Source organism: Cnephaeus nilssonii, assembly GCF_951640355.1.
Source record: "Cnephaeus nilssonii genome assembly, chromosome: 5".
NCBI classification, from domain to species: domain Eukaryota; kingdom Metazoa; phylum Chordata; class Mammalia; order Chiroptera; family Vespertilionidae; genus Cnephaeus; species Cnephaeus nilssonii.
Genome location: NC_137076.1, coordinates 22721239 through 22738674, shown reverse-complemented (window position 1 = coordinate 22738674; position 17436 = coordinate 22721239). Strand labels below are relative to the sequence as shown.

The 17436-nt window shown below is 57.7% G+C and overlaps 2 protein-coding genes across 11 annotated transcripts; both read left to right on the top strand.

The window, feature by feature from the left end:
* Positions 1-1249: 1249 nt before the first annotated feature.
* On the top strand, positions 1250-12247 carry GIPC1 (GIPC PDZ domain containing family member 1). 9 transcript variants are annotated; one of them, XM_079770157.1, is made up of 11 exons: positions 1255-1336; positions 1841-1895; positions 3582-3718; positions 5431-5540; positions 5906-5993; positions 8297-8617; positions 9289-9474; positions 9559-9739; positions 10511-10623; positions 10958-11039; positions 11152-12244. In XM_079770157.1, the coding sequence occupies exons 6-11, from the start codon at positions 8330-8332 to the stop codon at positions 11301-11303; spliced, it is 1002 nt and encodes a 333-aa protein (XP_079626283.1). In that variant the 5' UTR covers positions 1255-1336; positions 1841-1895; positions 3582-3718; positions 5431-5540; positions 5906-5993; positions 8297-8329; the 3' UTR covers positions 11304-12244. The 9 variants fall into 9 exon arrangements, with proteins under 9 accessions (XP_079626279.1, XP_079626283.1, XP_079626278.1 ...); XM_079770155.1 differs by lacking the exon at positions 5431-5540 and adding an exon at positions 2653-2753 and having other exon boundaries at positions 1294-1336; positions 3582-3633; XM_079770152.1 differs by lacking the exon at positions 5431-5540 and having other exon boundaries at positions 3582-3633.
* A 1099-nt stretch (positions 12248-13346) lies between these two features.
* PTGER1 (prostaglandin E receptor 1) lies at positions 13347-17420 on the top strand. Of its 2 annotated transcripts, none has more exons than XM_079770500.1 (2): positions 13347-15985; positions 16578-17420. In XM_079770500.1, exons 1-2 carry the CDS (start codon positions 15035-15037, stop codon positions 16839-16841), a joined length of 1215 nt encoding a protein of 404 aa, XP_079626626.1. In that variant the 5' UTR covers positions 13347-15034; the 3' UTR covers positions 16842-17420. The 2 variants fall into 2 exon arrangements, with proteins under 2 accessions (XP_079626626.1, XP_079626627.1); XM_079770501.1 differs by having other exon boundaries at positions 13347-14191; positions 15015-16623.
* The last annotated feature ends 16 nt before the right edge of the window (positions 17421-17436 follow it).

The window sequence follows — 17436 nt, the reverse complement described above, 5'->3', positions numbered from 1 at the left end:
GCCGTTTCCAGAACACACAGCGAGCTCCTGCTCTAGCCCCAGCCGCCCAAGTGGCCCGCTTTGAAGTAGAACAAGGAAATCTCTTACCTGTCCTGAGAACTGGGCGTCCTGGCTTTTGCGAGATGCGTTTGTGTCTTTGTTTCTCGGATCTGCTCGCGCCTGAGCAATCCCGGGTACAAGCCAAACCTGGAGGTGGTGAGATTACCTGGTCCTCTCATACACACATGCATGCTCTGTACGGGGTGGGGTGGCGGGTTGTTCCCTGAGATGGAGGAGACTGAATCATTGAAAGGTCAGCTCCCTGAGGGCAGAGGCTTGGGTTGCCTGGGTGGTGCCCTTGGTAATCTAGCCCCTAGTATGTGCTCTCTAAATGTTTGCTGGTCTAACCAACAAGCGAACAGGACATCTTGCCCTTGTCTTCCATTCCATGGCATCCATTCACACCGCTTTGCTAGCTCCTATCCTAAAGGACTTTATCTCTCTCCGTCCAGCCTCCAGGCCTTTGCACGCAGTTTCCCTCTCCCTGGAGCACATTGAGTTTACTAGTCGGTGTGTCCGTAGAGATAGGACAGAGCCTGGCACCAACCAGGGGCACATTAAAGATTTAATGAGTGAATGAATGAATGAATGAATGTCCTTGTCCTTTGTACACCCCAGGAAGCAGGGACACTCAGGACCCTCCCTATTCATTTCAGTCCCCCGCCCGCCACCCTGGAATGAATGCGTCTTTTTATCCGCTCCGAGGATGGCCGGGCTGGGGCAGAGGCAGGCCAGGCCGGGCGGAGAACTGGATTGAGGGCTGCCCTCGGCCCTTTCCCAGGCCTTCTAAAGGTACGCTTTTCGGGACGCTGAGAGTTTGCATTCTCTCCCCCAAACTCAGCCTCGGTCACCGGGCTCCCACGGCCAGTCCCCCGCTGGTTACACCCAGTACCCCCAAGACACTCAACCCACAGCACGTGGCCCAGCGCCCCAGCTTCCCATTGGTAACTCGTCTCCTTCCTTCCCCTCGATTCGCCGGGGCCCAGCCTCGGCTCTCCCCTCCGGCGCCCTGCGGTGGTATAGCCCGCCGCGGCTTAGGCGGGGCGGGAAGGTCCATTGCGCTGCGGGGCAGGGGAGTCGGGAAGAGCCGGACGAGGCGGGATCCCTCTGGAATGTTTCGGTCGGCTCCACCCGACTCGTTGAAGCGCGGCGGGGATTGGCCGAGAACTACAGGAGGCCACTCTTGATTGGTCGGGCGCGGTCGCCGGCCCCGCCCCCCGTCCGAGGCTGCGGGAGAGGCCCCGGCCGGAGTTTGTGGAGGGCAGAGCAGGGCGCGCGCAGGGAGGCGGCGGCGCAGGTGAGTGGTCCCCGCTCGCGGGTCACGGCGCTGCCGCTCCGGGGACCCTGTCGTGAACTCGCGGGGATCCGGCCGATCGCACGGGGTGGGGCCGGCCCGATGGACGCGGCGGCCGGAGACCGCTGGACTGGCAGGGGGATGCCTGAGGCCCCTTCCCAGCCGGGCGCCTCCCTTCCCGTTTGGGGCAGGGGGCCTACGCTTCCCGCCGCTGGAATGGGCCTCCAGCCGCACCCTGCCCCTGCACCCCTCTGGACAGCCCCCGTCCCGACGGGAACAGACGTGGGGTCGGTATTTCTGAGCCCTGCCCAGGCACCTCCCCGGAGCTGGCCGCGTCCCAATCCTCCAGGGCCCAGGGGGGGCTTGGGAAGGACCGAGGTTCCGATAATAACAATGAAAAAAAAAATCACCCCGACTAGCATTTAAGTGAACACTTACGTGTCAGGTATGTACCATGCCGATCACTGAATTTAAACACATCATGAGAGGTCCTGTTACTTCTTTTAGGAGTGAAGCAGCAGACCCAGAGAGGTGGAGTGACTTGCCCAAGGTCGCACAGCTAGTAAGTGGCAGATCTGGGACTCAACCCCATACCTCAGAGGCCAGAACTGGAGACTCAAACGCTAGACTACGTGTCCAGTAGCCTCATGGCTCAAATGTTCCTGAGCAGCTCCTCCACCTGCTGCTGCCTGCCTCCCCCCACCCCCTACCTCCAACACACACATACACAAACACCATGCATACTATCTGGGCCACACCTGCTGGTCTTTGCTTTTTTGCTTTTCCCACACCTACCCCCCAGAGTTCAGCAGACAGCAGCCTCTTAAGCAATAAGCTGTCCCCATGTTTCTTCTTCCCTCAGTAGGAAAGCAAGGCCAGAGTATCTGGGTCCTGAGAATAGAGTGACATCTTCAGGGGAGAAAGGCAGGGGGCCAGGATGCTGGAGTCCCATGCCGGCTGGGTCCCCTTGGGAAGCCTGGGCCCATGCCAGGGCAGTAGGCGTTCTCCCCGGAAACACCCAGGAGCAGGTTTTTCAAGACTGAATCAGAGGCCTCCCGCCCTCCTCTCCAAAGCAATACCCAGCTGGACAGGGGAACCTGGGCGTGGTACCCGCCCCCCCCCCCCCCTCCAGCTGAGCTTGTGTGAGCTCCCTTCCCTGCTTCCTGCTCCCCCCCCCCCCGCCCCATTATAATTCTGTGTGGCTGTAGGGTTGCTAAGTTTCAGGCCTTTCACAGGGAAGAGAGGATGGGGATGCTGGCATTCCAGCTAACCCACTCAGTGCTGGGGCTGAAATTCTTCTTCTCCGGCCCTGTGTTCAGGTTTGAGGGGAGCCTGAGAACCAGGGGAGAGGGTGGCAGGTACCACCTCCACGGCGTACATGTTCTGAGGATTGGGGCCTCAGATAGCACTCAGAATGAAGGTACAAAATATATTCATTCATTCTACAAATATTTATTGAGCACCTACTATGTGCCAGGCACTGTTCTTGGCACAGAGGATTCAATAGTAAACAAGACAAAAATCTTAGGTTGCTGTCATTCTAGCAGGGGAATCAGACAACCAACGAGCTAACAAGTAAAGAAGACACCTACAAAGGATGATAAGTGCTATGAATAAAATATGAGGGGGTGGCATGATAGAAACTCTGGAAAAAGGGGGCTCTCAGAGGAGGTGACTTTAGAGCTGAGGCCTGAATGACAAAAAAGGAACCAGCCCTGCAAAGACCAGGCAGAGGGCACAGCCCGGGCAAAGGCTCTGAAGCTGGACCAAGCTTGGAATAGGGTGGCTGAGGCAGGAGATGCAGCCAAGGTGGCCATTCTGTGAGTCAAGGGTCACATTAAGAAAACTGTTGTAAGATTTGAGGCAGGGGAGTAACACGATCTGGTTTACATTTTAAAATAGAGACATGGAGTTAAATAACAGCCTAAGACTGGAAGACAAGAGTTCTGCCAGGGCAACATGTAATTAAGTTCATGGGCCTGAGCCGTCTGGACCCCAGGGGCAATTCTAAGATGGTGGGGCAAGCTTGGGAGGCTGCCTGGAGGAGGTGGCCTAGAGTAGGCCCTGGCAGGCAGAGAGGACTGGAATGTTCCTGGGCAGGGCAAGGGAGGAGGCAATATAATAACGACAATAATAATAACAGCTTCCTTAAATTGAATGTCAGGGAAAGTGCTAAGCAGGTTACATGCATAATCTCTCTGAATCCCCACAAGCACTCTGAGAGACAGGAATTCCGTTCATTTTTCAGATGAAACTGAGGCCCCTTCAAGTGAAGTGACTTGCCTACGGCTACACAGCTGGTAAGTGGCAAAGGTAGGATTTGAACCCAGGCCACCTTGCTTCTTCTGTCTTGGAAAGCAAATTCAATAACCACCCACCTCACAGGTGAGGACACGCAGCCATCCCAAACCAGGGTGGTGAGTGTGGGCAAAAAGAATAAGGAGGTTGAGAATAATCACCAGCATTTATATTGTGTGCCAGGAGCTGTTCCTGGCACATGTAGGGTTTCCTTAGAACTCAGAGAGCTTGAGATACTTGCCCCAGGCCACACAGCTATTAAGTGGGGAGGCCAGATTTCAGACTCAAGTCCTTAGCATTCTGCCTCGCAGTGTATGAAGGAATCAGAGGAGGTGATGATGAGTACTTGTATTTTTATTTTTTTTAAATATATTTTATTGATTTTTTACAGAGAGGAAGGGAGAGGGATAGAGAGTTAGAAACATTGATGACAGAGAAACATCAATGAGCTGCCTCCTGCACACCCCTAACTGGGGATGTGCCCGCAACCAAGGTACATGCCCTTGACCGGAATCAAACCTGGGACCCTTCAGTCCACAGGGCGACACTCTATCCACTGAGCCAAACCAGGTAGGGCAGTACTTTTATTTTTAATCATTGAGTGTAATGAAATAACTTGAGACAGTAATGATTTATCCATTCAGAATTTATTTTTGTCAAATATTCAGTTAGTGCATACTGTGTGCTAGATCCAATGATGGGTACTATCAATGAAGTAACCAATAAAAGGCTAGTATTAAGGTTATATAGTATTAGTATCCAGAATATATAAAGAGTTCCCACAGCCGAAACCGGTTTGGCTCAGTGGATAGAGCGTCGGCCTGCGGACTGAAGGGTCCCAGGTTCAAGTCCGGTCAAGGGCATGTACCTTGGTTGCGGGCACATCCCCAGTGGGAGGTATGCAGGAGGCAGCTGATCGATGTTTCTCTCTCATCGATGTTTCTAGCTCTCTATCCTTCTCCCTTCCTCTCTGTAAAAAAATCAATAAAATATATTTTAAAAAAAAGTTCCCACAGATCAATAAGAAAAAAAGACAAGCTGTGTAATAATATTTATTTATTTATTTATTTATTTTAATGCTTCATGGAGAAAGTTTTATTTATTTGTTTACTTTTTAAAATATGTTTTTATTTATTATTTTATTTATTTATTTTATTTTTAAAATATATTGTTATTGATTTCAGAGAGGAAGGGAGAGGAAAAGAGAGATAGAAACATCAATGATGAGAGAAAATCATTGATCCGCTGCCGCCTGCATGCCCCCCACTGGGAATCGAGCTCACAACCCGTGCATGTGCCCTGATTGGGAATTGAACCAATGACTTGTTGGTGCATAGGATGATGCTCAATCCACTGAGCCACACCAGCCGGGCTGTGTAATTATTTTTAAATGGGCAAAGACTGCCCTAACCGGTTTGGCTCAATGGATAGAACGTCGGCCTACTGACTGAAGGGTCCCAGGTTCGATTCCGGTCAAGGGCATGTACCTTGGTTGCGGGCACATCCCCAGTAGGAAGTGTACAGGAGGCAAGTAACAAAAGGCAAATCCTAGTGGTTAATAAATGTATTCAAAGGTATTCAGCATCGATTATGAGGAGAGTGGAAAAAAACCACACACACACAAAAAGGTGGAGATACAATACCTGTCTCCATGGATAGAGGAAGCACCTGCCCTGTGCCCACGTGGGTGCTGACAAGCAAGGGATAGGGGACCATAGAGGTGAGGCCTGTGTTTTTGCTTGGGGGACAAGACCCTCTTGAGGGCAGAGAATACAGCCTGTGCCTCTTTGTCTCCCCAGAGCCAGGCATAGAATCTGGTGGGCTGGTGAATATTAGGATAAATCATTCAACAAATATATATTGAGCACCTGCTATGTGCCAGGCACTGTTCTCTGCACTGAGAATGTAGGTATGAATAAGACAGAATTCCCTGACCTTTTAGAACACAGATAATGAACAAGCTAAATGGATGAAATATATTTTCCACCTGAAAGATGTGAGAGTGATTTGTGTGGATACCAGGGAGCACAGCCAGTGCAAAGGCCCCGAGGCAGGACTTTGCCTAATGTGTTGAGAGGAGGCCTATATGACTGGAGGGAGGGAGCGAGGGGGAGATTAGGAGGAGGTGAGGGAAGGGGGGTAACAGGACGGGGGGGGGGGGCAGATGTTTGGGGGCTCGTGGGCTGAGGGGAGAACATTGACTTTTATTCTGAGTTAGGCGCCCTGGGAGGGTTCAGTGCAGAGGACAGATATGATATGGCTTATGTTTTACAGGATCACTCTGGCTACTGTGTTGACAAGAGACTGTGGGGGGAAAGGGTAGAAACTGGAAAACCCGGAGGAGGCAACTGCACTAGTCTAGGTGAGTGATGATGGGGCTGGACCAGGTGATACTGGAGGAGGTGTTGGAGAATGAACGAACGAGTGAATGAATGCATGAGGATGGGTGCAGCCCACTGGGCTCAACTGAATCTAGGACAGCTACCAGAATAGGCGGTCTGAAGGGAGGGAAGGAAGTCTTTTACACAGAAAAATATAATTTGGTTTCATTTGATCCTCACCACAACCTGGCCAGGGATAAAATGTCCCCATCTGCAGGCCAAGCATCTGAGGCCCAGGAAAATAGCGCCGCTTAGGGGACAGCTTTGTGGTTATTAACTTGTGCTTGGGAGTCAGACCTGAGGATGCAGCCAGCCTCCGTGACTTTGGACATGTGACTGAAAAATGAAATCTGAATTCTTTCCCAGTCTATAAGGCCCTGCACAGTCAGCTAATGTCACCTCTTTTACTTTCCCTCTTCATACCCTCCCATTGCTTACTCCGCTCCATCTCCACTGGTCTCTGGCTGGTCTGTGAGCCTGAATCTGTGAGTCTGCTCAGAACCCTCCATGGCTGCTACCCTCACCCAGAGCAAAAGCCCAAGTCCTTCCTGCAGCCCACAAGGCCCTGCTATGTATGCCTGTCACCTCCTCACCCTCACCTCCTCCTGTTCTCCCCCTTACTCACTCTGTTCCAACTACACAGAGCCGGGCATAGAATCCGGTGGGCTGGTGAATATTAGGATAAATCATTCAACAAATATATATTGAGCACCTGCTATGTGCCAGGCACTGTTCTCTGCACTGAGAATATAGGTCTGAATAAGACAGAATTCCCTGACCTTATTGTTACGCAAACATGCCAAGCACTCCAGGGGCTCTGTATGGGCTGTTCCCTCTGCCTGGAACGTGCTGGCCTCACATCCTCGTGTGGATGCTTCCTCCCATCAGTCAAGTCTCAGATTCAGCTTCACCTGCTCAGAGAGGCCCTCCCTGACCTTGTTTATAGAACTTTTCTGGTTTTATTGTCTTCGTGGGACACCTCACCACACCAGGGCCTGGTGCTTTTGCACCATGAATGACCGTGTAACTAACTGCACATGGTGGCCCGAGCCAGGGACCTTGCTTATTGAAGGAAGTATCTAAAATGGTGCATGGATTATTGTAAATACCCCAAAAATATTGTTTGACGGGAGGGAGAGGGGAGTAAGAGAGACAGGGGAGGGGAGAGAAGAAAGAAAGATATTGTATCAATCCTGACAGGTTGTGCCTCAGGAACAAACAACTTAGTGGCTGAACAAAAATCTTAGTGGTCAAACTCAACGAAGGTTTAATTTTCATTCCTGCTCCATGTGTCCATTGCAGCTTGTTGGGAAGTTCCATTCACTGTAGTCACATAGGGCATGGCCTGATGGAGCCACCACCATGTCAATTGTGGCTGGTCACCCTGCCAGGGAGAAACAGATCTCTGGAGGCTCTCGCTCTAGTAATGAAACGCTTCGGTTCAGAAATGTCATGTGTTACTTCCTCTCACAACTCATTGTCCAGAACTAGTGATATGTCTGCCCAATCATAAGGAGGTCTGTAAGTGCCATCTGCCTATGTGCTTTGAAGGGAGGGCCGGAAATTTTTTGTACAGCACTAATGACTGCGACTGATAGAAAAATAAAGAGGAATTTAACCACTCTGGGCCTCCATTTTCTCATCCGTTAAATGGGTGAAATCATCTATAATAATAAAAGTGTAATATGCTAATTAGATCAGACAGCCGAATGTCCCTCCGGACGAAGCCGCAGCGGCAGGAGCCGAGGCAGAGGCAGTTAGGGGCAATCAGGCAGGCAGGCAGGCAGGCAGGCAGTTAGGGGCTATCAGGAAGGCAGGCAGAGTGATGAGGGGCGATCAGGTAGGCAGGTGAGCAGTTAGGGGCAATCAGGGAAGGCGAGCAGTTAGGGGCATCGAGCAGGCAGGCAGCCAGCGGCCCCAGATTGTGAGAGGGATGTCCGACTGTCCAGCAGTCAGACATCCCCGAGGGGTCCCGGATTGCAAGAGGGTGCAGGCCGGGCTGAGGTCCCCCCCTGCACGAATTTTGTGCACCAGGCCTCTAGTAACATAATACGATCCCTACATCACGATGTAGTGTAACAATTAAGTAAGGTCATGGAGCAGTTAGCATGGGGTTGTATAGATATTAGCTGCTAATATTATGTATGAGTATAAAAGTGCTGGGGCCAGGGATTTGAACTGAGGCCACTCTGTTCTCTGTCATTGGGCCTGTAGGGCGCTAATGGTGGGGAAAGATGTCCTGGGGCCACTGCACAGGCCCTAAACCCACTTTCTCACCCTGCAGATCTCCTGGGCGTGCTCCCTCTTCCCGCTGCTCATGCCACTGGGACTGGGGCGGCGGAAAAAGGCGCCACCTCTGGTGGAAAATGAAGAAGCTGAGCCAGGCCGTGGTGGGCTGGGTGTGGAGGAGCCAGGGCCCCTGGGTGGAGGTGGGGTAAGGGGGCCCCAAATGGGCTTGCCTCCCCCTCCCCCGGCCCTGCGGCCCCGCCTTGTGTTCCACACCCAGCTGGCCCACGGCAGCCCCACTGGTCGCATTGAGGGCTTTACCAACGTCAAGGAGCTGTATGGCAAGATCGCGGAGGCCTTCCGGCTGCCAGCTGCGGAGGTACACATCAGGGAGTCCCGGGGTTCTGACGGTGGGCTGGAGGCCTGGACGTGCATTCTGGTCCTGAGCTGTGGCTCAGTGCCAAAGCTGCAGATGCGGAGGCCTATGCCACACTGAATTATGGGGAACTGGAGGCCAGGGCTGGAGGCTGAGTTTCCATCAGGTACTGGGATACCTACGCCCGAGTGGATTATGGGAACTGATGTCCAGGACTGGATGCTGCATTCCCATCATGCATTGAGAGGCTTGCACCCCGGTGGATTGTGGGGGTTGGAGGTCCGGTGCAAGATTCACTTCTCCAGGATGCATAGAGAGGCCTGACCCCAAGGACTTTGGGCACAAGGAAAGAGAGGACAGGAGGGATTGAGCAAGAAGTAGCCACAGGGGTCTCAGTAGGCTGGGTGGGTGTCTGTGCCCTTGGTTCATTCCACAAGCATGTACTAAGCACCCACAGTGGGCCAGGCTCTGTGCCCTGGAGCCGGCAGGGAGATGTTTGCTAGGACAGGAATTTCAGCCCTAGCTGAGCTGACATCCCAGTGGGGGCCCTGCCCTGGCTCCTGGAGTGGTCAGGCACTGGGGTGGGGACCCCCAGGCCTCTCCAGGCTCTCTTTCCTTCTTCCTCAAAGGACGAGGGAGGGAAGGTGAGAGTTAAGTGTCTCCTACCTCTGCAGGTGATGTTCTGCACCCTCAACACCCACAAAGTGGACATGGACAAGCTCCTGGGGGGCCAGATTGGGCTGGAGGACTTCATCTTTGCCCACGTCAAGGGGCAGCGTAAGGAGGTGGAGGTGTTCAAGTCGGAGGAGGCGCTAGGGCTCACTATCACGGACAACGGGGCCGGCTACGCCTTCATCAAGGTGCCTGAGGGTGGGCAGGGGGAGTGGGGGGACGGCAGAGGTCTGGGGGCAGAGCCACAGGGCTGACAGCTCCTCTCTCCTCAGCGCATCAAGGAGGGCAGCGTCATTGACCACATCCAGCTCATTAGCGTGGGCGACATGATCGAGGCCATCAACGGGCAGAGCCTGCTGGGCTGTCGGCACTACGAGGTGGCCCGGCTGCTCAAGGAGCTGCCCCGAGGACGCACCTTCACCCTGAAGCTCACGGAGCCCCGCAAAGCTTTTGGTGAGGGCCTGCTGCTTGGACCACCCAATATACTTGGGTCCGGCCTGCAGTGCCATGGGCCACCAGAAGGTGGCGCCCCAAGCCCAGCAGGCCGAATTGGAAAGAGGGACAGCTCCGCCTTGCCTTGGGGAGGGGGGTGCTGGCCTTCCGCCCAGCCTGGAGGAGGGTGGGGACGAGGAGGAAGTTGCCCCCACATCCAGGTTCCAGGAGCCATTAGCCCAGCCAAGCGCCCCCAACCCTGGCCAGCCCCCCCACCCCCCCAGCCCCGATAAGCCAGGCTTGGCTGCCCTGTGCCAGCCCCCCCACACTTTCCAGTCTGGCTTCACTAACTCTCAGGAATGGGCTCCAGGCCCCTAAGGTGGGGGTGGGGGACTCTGAAACACTTCCCCAAGCAGCTAGGGCTGGTCCATGGCCCAGCAGCTATTATTCCTTCCCTCCTACCCCCATCCCCACCCCCCTGACCCTGGGGACAGCAGCTAGAGATCAAGGCCCCATCCCCTTCCTTTCCCTTGGGCCTGGGAGAGATGTGGCCCCCTTTAATGTCCCTTTTAGCCTTTTCCATTCCCAGCCCCTGGCTGCCCCTCTCCCATCCATGCCAAGTCTGTCAGGAATCCTGCCCTCCTGGGATCACCTCAGCCCCCAACTGCCCCTGGAGCCTGCAGCAGCTTGGAGAAGGTAGAGGGGAGTGTCAAAGGCCAGGATGTCTTGGTTCCTGTCCAGAACATGCTGGAATTGGGCTTCCCACTCTCACACCTCCCCTGCCTCCCACAGACATGATCAGCATGCGTTCAGGGGGTGGCCGTCCTGGCTCCGGCCCCCAGCTGGGCACTGGCAGAGGGACTCTCCGGCTCCGATCCCGGGGCCCTGCCACTGTAGAGGATCTGGTGAGTGTTCCAGCTGGGCCCCAGTCCCCCTTCCCTGCACACTCATAGGGTGCAGTACCACCTGTTAGCTGAGGGGCTCTGGGCACTGGATTCAAACCCACCTCTGCCTCCTCCCAGCTCTAGGACCCTTCTTGTTGGCCTTATTAGTTTCTTTGTCTGTAAAATGGCGGGGGCAAGTAATACTGATAATGTCGGGGTTGCCCTGAGAATGAACTGAGGGTTAATATAGATAAAGTGGCAAAAAGAGACCTGGCACTTAGTAAATACAATTAGAGTTATGTTTACATTATGATGATGCCACTGTCCCTCCTCCCACCCCACCCCCCACCTCCAGCCCTCGGCCTTTGAGGAGAAGGCAATTGAGAAAGTAGATGACCTGCTGGAGAGTTACATGGGCATCAGGGACACAGAGTTGGGTGAGTGCTTGGCATTTGAATCTGGGAGGGGCGGGAGTCTGGGGGAGGAGGCTTCCAGACCCTGTGGACTGGGTCTGCCCTGACCACCTCCCTTCTGATCCCCCACCCCCAGCGGCCACCATGGTAGAGCTTGGGAAGGACAAGAGGAATCCAGACGAGCTGGCCGAGGCCCTGGATGAGCGGCTTGGTGACTTTGCCTTTCCTGATGAGTTCGTCTTTGACGTCTGGGGTGCCATTGGGGACGCCAAGGTCGGCCGATACTAGGCCTCCCACTGGACCTTGTGATGACCTGAGCCAGGCCTGGTGGGAGCCCCTGGGGTGGGGACACCACCGCCCAGGCTCCGGCGCCCAGGCTCCGGCGCCCAGGCTCCGGCATCCGGCTCAGCCTGGCCCTGGCCCAGTAGTCCCAGGATGTGGCGTGGAGGTGGGGCTGAGCCTCTGCCCCACTCCAACCGGTACCACTCCTCCCTAACTCCCAGCCTGGCTGGGGTCCCCAGCTACCCCCCTACTCCCACCCTGTTCCCCACCTACCTCAGCCAGATCAGGCTCTGGGAGGGACCAGCCAGATTGGGCAGCCAGACCCCGCCCGCAACACTTTCCACATCAGCGGCCAAACTGGTCCCTCTGTCTCCCTGCGGCCTCGGGTTCTGTTCGGGGGTCCTGACCTCCCTGGTTTCCTGACAGGGAATTCAAAAGGGGGAGCGTCCCCCCTCAGCAAATGCAATAATCCCCCTTCCGCCATTCCTGCAGAGGAGCTCCCTACCTCTGCATTTGAAACACGTCTGCTGTGAACTCCCCCCTCCCCACCCCACTCCCGTGTCTCCCTCAGCCCAGCCCTGGACAAACGGCATGAGGAATGATGGCAGTGGGCTTTCGTATCTGAATTTGCTGTCGAACATAAAGACTCTGCTGTTGGACCTGTCTGGTGGCCTTGGAGTGCGAGTGTGGGCTGGGCCCCGGCTGGGAAAAAATGTAGCAGCTGAAATCCATCCTCTGGCTCCAAATTGAATTAGGAGCTGGCCCTGGCTGCCCGCCCCCTCCCACCCGTTCTGCCTGATGAGGCTCCTGGCTGTGGGCCACCAGGCTTCCAGGCAAGGCCTGAGCTTTTGGCCTACTGAGGGTTCAAGTCTTGCTCCCTTCTGAACAGTGCCTCCTGCCACCCCAGCCTGATGTGAACGGTGGGCCCAGGGCTGCTGGCTTCAGCCCAGGGTCCTGGGAAGCACCAGGGCCGGGAGGTGTGGGAGCCTGGCTTGGGAAAAGACAGCTGGCGGGGAGGGGGCTCAACCAGCCTCAGGCCCGCTGGGGGCGCTGGGGGCTGGGGCAAGTGCTGTGGGGAGGAGCCATGATGCCGCCACACAGCACCCGACTGGGCAGGCAGGGTCTGCGGGTCCACGGCTGGCCGTGCTGTGCACTGGACACAAACCCAGCCGGCTTGTTTTGACAACCCGCTTCACCCTCGAGGATTTAAGGGGGATCTGGGAAGGGGGGTGGGGCGGGACCCTGGCCAGGCCAGGAGGGAAGAGCCAAAATTGAAGGGAGGGAGCCAGCTAGGCTGGAGGTCCCTGCAGGAATGTTGGGGGTGGGGGTTGAGCCGAGGGGGGAAATGTGAGCCCAGTCCCACTCCCCATTTCCACTGGGTGGGCAGTTGGCCTCCAAGGTGGGGGAAGTGCGAGTGCCGCTGAGCTGGGGGTGCATGGCTATATTCTCTGGTGGGGCAGGGGTAGCAGTTGTCGGGGTTACTCTGTGCATTCCTGGGCACCTGGAGGTGTCTCATGTGTCCGTACCAGTAGGAGCCTTCTACTGAAAGGGCGTGTCTCAGTGTTGATGATTTGTGACTGTATTGAGGTGTCTGTGGGTATAAATGGCAGTGTCTACATAGAGGGTGGGTATGTGACTGTAGAACTGTGTGTCTGGATGTTCCTATTTCTAGGGTGGGGCGTGACCAGCAAGATCTCGGGGAGTCCAGGGCGTTGCAACTCCTTGTGTTTCGGTGTGGAGTGTGACCATGAAACTTGCCTTGGACTGTTAGGGGGTATCTCTGAGTGATACGGATATGGCTGGCGGGGGGGGGGCGGGGGCTGTATCAGTGAAGGATCTCACGGGCTGTATTTCAGGGTGTTAAGAAAAGTGGCCAGTGTTAGAGTCAGTAACTATGGGGATGTCTCTGGTGCCGGGGGTGGAAATGCCTTAGTGAGTTCAGGGATGTGATGATGGCTGACTCCAAGGCTCTGAGGAATGTGACTGGCGGGGCGGGGCGGGGCGGGGGGGGGGGGGGGAACAGGCTGAGATGGTGGCTGGTCTCAGGGTGTTAGGGGATGTAATAGTGAGTCTTCCGGTGTGAGACCGTCCCTCCTTCTCAGGGCAGGAGGTGAGGCTGCAGCTGTGTGTCCACGGGTGTGTCCCAGGTGTCCCTCACCACATCCTGAAGCAGGATCTAGGAGCGCCCCCTGGTCACTGGGCCTGGTCCTCCTCCCCTCCAGGGATGTGACTCCCTGCTGCCCTGGCCTGGGCTTTAAGCCCCTGTGTAAATAGTGGGCGGATCTCCTGGCCTGGCTGGGCCTGACCCAAGCTAGTCCACCCAAGGCACTGCCCACCACCACCCACCCAACATCCAGGAAGACTCTGGCAGGGCACAGGAGTGCTGCTGCCCCCACAAGGGCTAGCCCCCCAATCTTGCAGCCCCCATGGGCGTAGCGGCACCCCCTGCAGCCGCCCCAGCCGGCCCCTGGTGACGCTCACATTTTCCAGTGTTTAGATTTTATCCGCTTTATTAATGAGGCAGGCGAGAGGCCCAAGCCTGGGGGGAAGGGGGGTGCTCCTGCCCTACCAAGGGGAAGGGGGTCACGGGGGGACCAGGACAGCTCCATGGGAGCCCCCCTTCCTCATAAGGGGAGTTGGGGCCCAGAGTGGCCCATACCCATTGCCAGGAGTGCAGAGAGGGGGGTCTCTGCCCCCCCAGGCCCCTCAACGGGCTGGTGCTGGGTGGAGCAGCCCCTGGAGGCCTGAGTGGGCAGCCAGAGGAGGCAGGGAGCCGAGTGAGGAGCCGCCCCTGTAGGAAGGGAGGGAGGGAGCGGCCTGCCGAGAGCTGGAGCGCAGCGGGCAGCTGGACTGCGAAGCAGGCGATGGGGACCTGGTGTTCCAGGCACCACCAGGTAAGAAGACTGGGGTGCAAGGATCTCAGGTGGGGTTGGAGGGCACAGAAGGATGGGGCCATGGTTCCCTCTACCTGTCCATCCTGTGTTCTCAGCCCTCTGTCCCCGTTGCTCTTAACCATCTGTCCCTTCTTTCTCTTCTGACCCAGAGGGCAGTAATGCCCTCTCAGCCCTCACCACTGGTATCAACGGAGGGGCGGTCTGGGTCAGCCTGAGGCCTCTGGGGCAGGGACATGGAGCTGGCGGGAGTGGAACCCTGGGGCATCCTGGGTGAGGTAGCTGCGGTCGGATAGGGCCTGAGAGAGAGGGAGACAGCAATGGAGCTCAGAGATGGGAATGAGGGGGACAGAGATGGGGCCATACAGAGACAGTGCAATGGGAGAGATGGGCCCACAGTGGCAGAGGTGGAGCTGTGGGCGTCAAGGATGGGACTGGAGTAGAGATGACATGATGATGGCTGTCCGCGATGGGGCAGTGGGGTCATGTGGAGCCCTAGGATCAGAAACGGGTCCGCGAGTATCAGATGGGGCAGGGGACCAGGAATTTGCTATGATGTAAATGGGAGGAGGGTCTGTGAGACCCAGAGGCTATCATAGGCCAGGGGACTGGGGCCAGGGGAGCCACAGCGAACGAGAAGTAGGCAGTGAGGCCGAGTGGGGCTGGGAGGGTAAGAGGCCAAGGAGGAGTCAGGAACTGGGCACCAGGGTCTTTGGCGTTGCCATGGGGTCACTTGGGCGCTAATGACCCAAAAAGGGACCATCGGCTGGTCCCAGGGGGCGCTGTGTCCTGGGCCAGCCTCAACTTGCCCTCCTCTTCTCCCCAGCCCCACCCCCGGCACCTGACATGAACCCCTACGGGCCCCTCAACCTGAGCCTGGTGGGCGAGGCGACCACGTGTATTGCACCTGTGGCCCCCAACGCATCCAGTGGGCCACCGCCGGGCATCGGGGGCGCGTCACCAGCGCTGCCCATCTTCTCCATGACGCTGGGCGCGGTGTCCAATGTGCTGGCGCTGGCGCTGCTTGCGCAGGCCTTGGGTCGCATGCGGCGCCGCCGCTCGGCTGCCACCTTCCTGCTGTTCGTCGCCAGCCTGCTGGCCACCGACCTGGCTGGCCATGTGATCCCGGGTGCACTGGTGCTGCGCCTGTACGCCGCGGGGCGCCCGCCAGCCGGAGGCGCCTGCCACTTCCTGGGTGGCTGCATGGTCTTCTTTGGCCTGTGCCCACTGCTGCTGGGCTGCGGCATGGCGGTGGAGCGCTGGGTGGGGGTGACGCGGCCCCTGCTGCACGCAGCGCACGTCTCGGTGGCCCGCGCTCGCCTGGTGCTGGCCGCGCTGGCCGCCGTGGCCTTGGCCGTGGCTCTGCTGCCCCTGGTGCGCGTGGGCCGCTACGAGCTGCAGTACCCCGGCACGTGGTGCTTCATCGGCCTGGGCCCGGCGGGCGGCTGGGGCCAGGCGCTGCTCGCCGGCCTCTTCGCCGGCCTCGGCCTGGCCGCGCTGCTCGCCGCGCTCGTGTGCAACACGCTCAGCGGCCTGGCCCTGCTGCGCGCTCGCTGGCGACGCCGCTCGCGACCGCCACCCCCGACCTCAGGCCCCGACAGCCGCCGGCGATGGGGTGGGCGCGGACTCCGCTCGGCCTCCGCCTCCTCCGCCTCCTCCGTCGCTTCGGCCTCCGCCGCCTCCAGCGGCATCCTGGGCCGTGGCTCAGCGCGTAGAGCCCGCGCCCACGACGTGGAGATGGTGGGCCAGCTCGTGGGCATCATGGTGGTGTCGTGCATCTGCTGGAGCCCGCTGCTGGTGAGGGGCGCACCGGCCCCTTCAGCCAAGCTTCTTCCTGCGCCCGCCTTGGCCCTACTACCCTTTTCCATCCGAGGATATTCCTGTCCTCTCTCCCCCAGCCAGAGTCCCGCCCCCTTCAAGCCCCACCGGTCAAGAAAGCCCGCCCTTTGCCCTCTCCCTCTGACATCCACCCCTCCTCCAAGGCCCCCGATCTTACTCCTTCTTGGGGTCTTTGTAGTTCACCCCAACCCCACAAGCTTTCTCCCCAGCCCCACAACCTCTAGGCCCTGACACTTCATTCTCTGGCCGCCCCCCCCCCCCGCCTCCCCCGCCGTTTTTCTTCTTCCCTTCAGCCCTCTGCCCTTTGGAACACCTGGGACTTCTTTCTAGTGCGAGCCCCACTCAATGAAGACCTTTGCTTCTCCGCGGCCTTTAAGGCCCCGCTTCTCCGCCGATCTTTCCGTAGCTCCTTTTCACGGACACCCATTTTCCTCCGTGACGCTCACAACCCCCTTACCTTCCAGTCAAGCTCCCATCCATCCCAGCCCCACCCATCGCTGGGCCCCTTCTCCGACAGCCACTCCGCCGCTCACACCGGCTTCTCCCGCAGGTGTTGGTGGTATTGGCCGTTGGGGGCTGGGGCTCCAGCTCCCTGCAGAGGCCGCTGTTTATGGCCGTGCGCCTCGCCTCGTGGAACCAGATCCTGGACCCCTGGGTGTATATCCTGCTGCGCCAAGCCGTGCTGCGCCAACTGCTTCGCCTCCTGCCCGGGAGGACCGGCGCCAAGGGCAGCCCCGCGCTGGGTCTAACCAGAAGCACCTGGGAGGCCAGCTCGCTGCGCAGCTCCCGGCACAGTGGCCTCAGCCATTTCTAGGCACACCCGGAGGCCCAGCAACTAAGCCGGACCACTCCGTGCCGGGCAAGGTCCGCAGCGCGGAGCCTTCGAGGAATAAAGCCATTTTGCGGACCAGCCCAGGGTGGTGTGTCCCGTTGGTGCTACAGCAACGCGTGTGGCCGCTGGGGGGTGGCAGAGGCCCAGGGCGCTCCTCCGGAGGTGCAGTTCCGGGACTGGCCACGCGGGGGCCCAGGCCGCCTGACTCGGAGCCGGAGCCGCAGGAGCATGCGCAGAGTGCTGCGACCCCAGCCCCAAGCTCGAGTGGGTACAGTGAGGGTGGTGGAGCGCTTCTGGCCCCTGCCAGGACGGACTCCCGCAGCCATTCGCCCACGGGGGCTCTGAGCTCCCCCAACACAGCCTCAAGGCTGTACCCCCAAGCCATGCCCCATCACAGCCTTGAACCCCTCCCTCCAAGGCCTGTCCATGCTCCCTACCATAGTGACACCCCCAAGTTCCCATCCTCCCTTGACTCCCTTCAAATTACCCCCCAGCATAACCCACGGCATCTTCCCATCCCACTCTCCCCATCTCTCATTACGCCCCTCCATTCCCATTACTGTGAACAAAAGAGCCA

Coding starts and splice junctions, on each gene's coding strand:
- PTGER1 (XM_079770501.1), top strand. CDS start 15,035: ATGAACCCCTACGGGCCCCTCAACCTGAGCCTGGTGGGCGAGGCGACC.
- GIPC1 (XM_079770160.1), top strand. CDS start 8,330: ATGCCACTGGGACTGGGGCGGCGGAAAAAGGCGCCACCTCTGGTGGAA. Junction 9,740..10,510: donor GGAGCCCCGCAAAGCTTTTG/GTGAGGGCCTGC, acceptor TGCCTCCCACAG/ACATGATCAGCATGCGTTCA. Junction 11,040..11,151: donor CATCAGGGACACAGAGTTGG/GTGAGTGCTTGG, acceptor CCCCACCCCCAG/CGGCCACCATGGTAGAGCTT.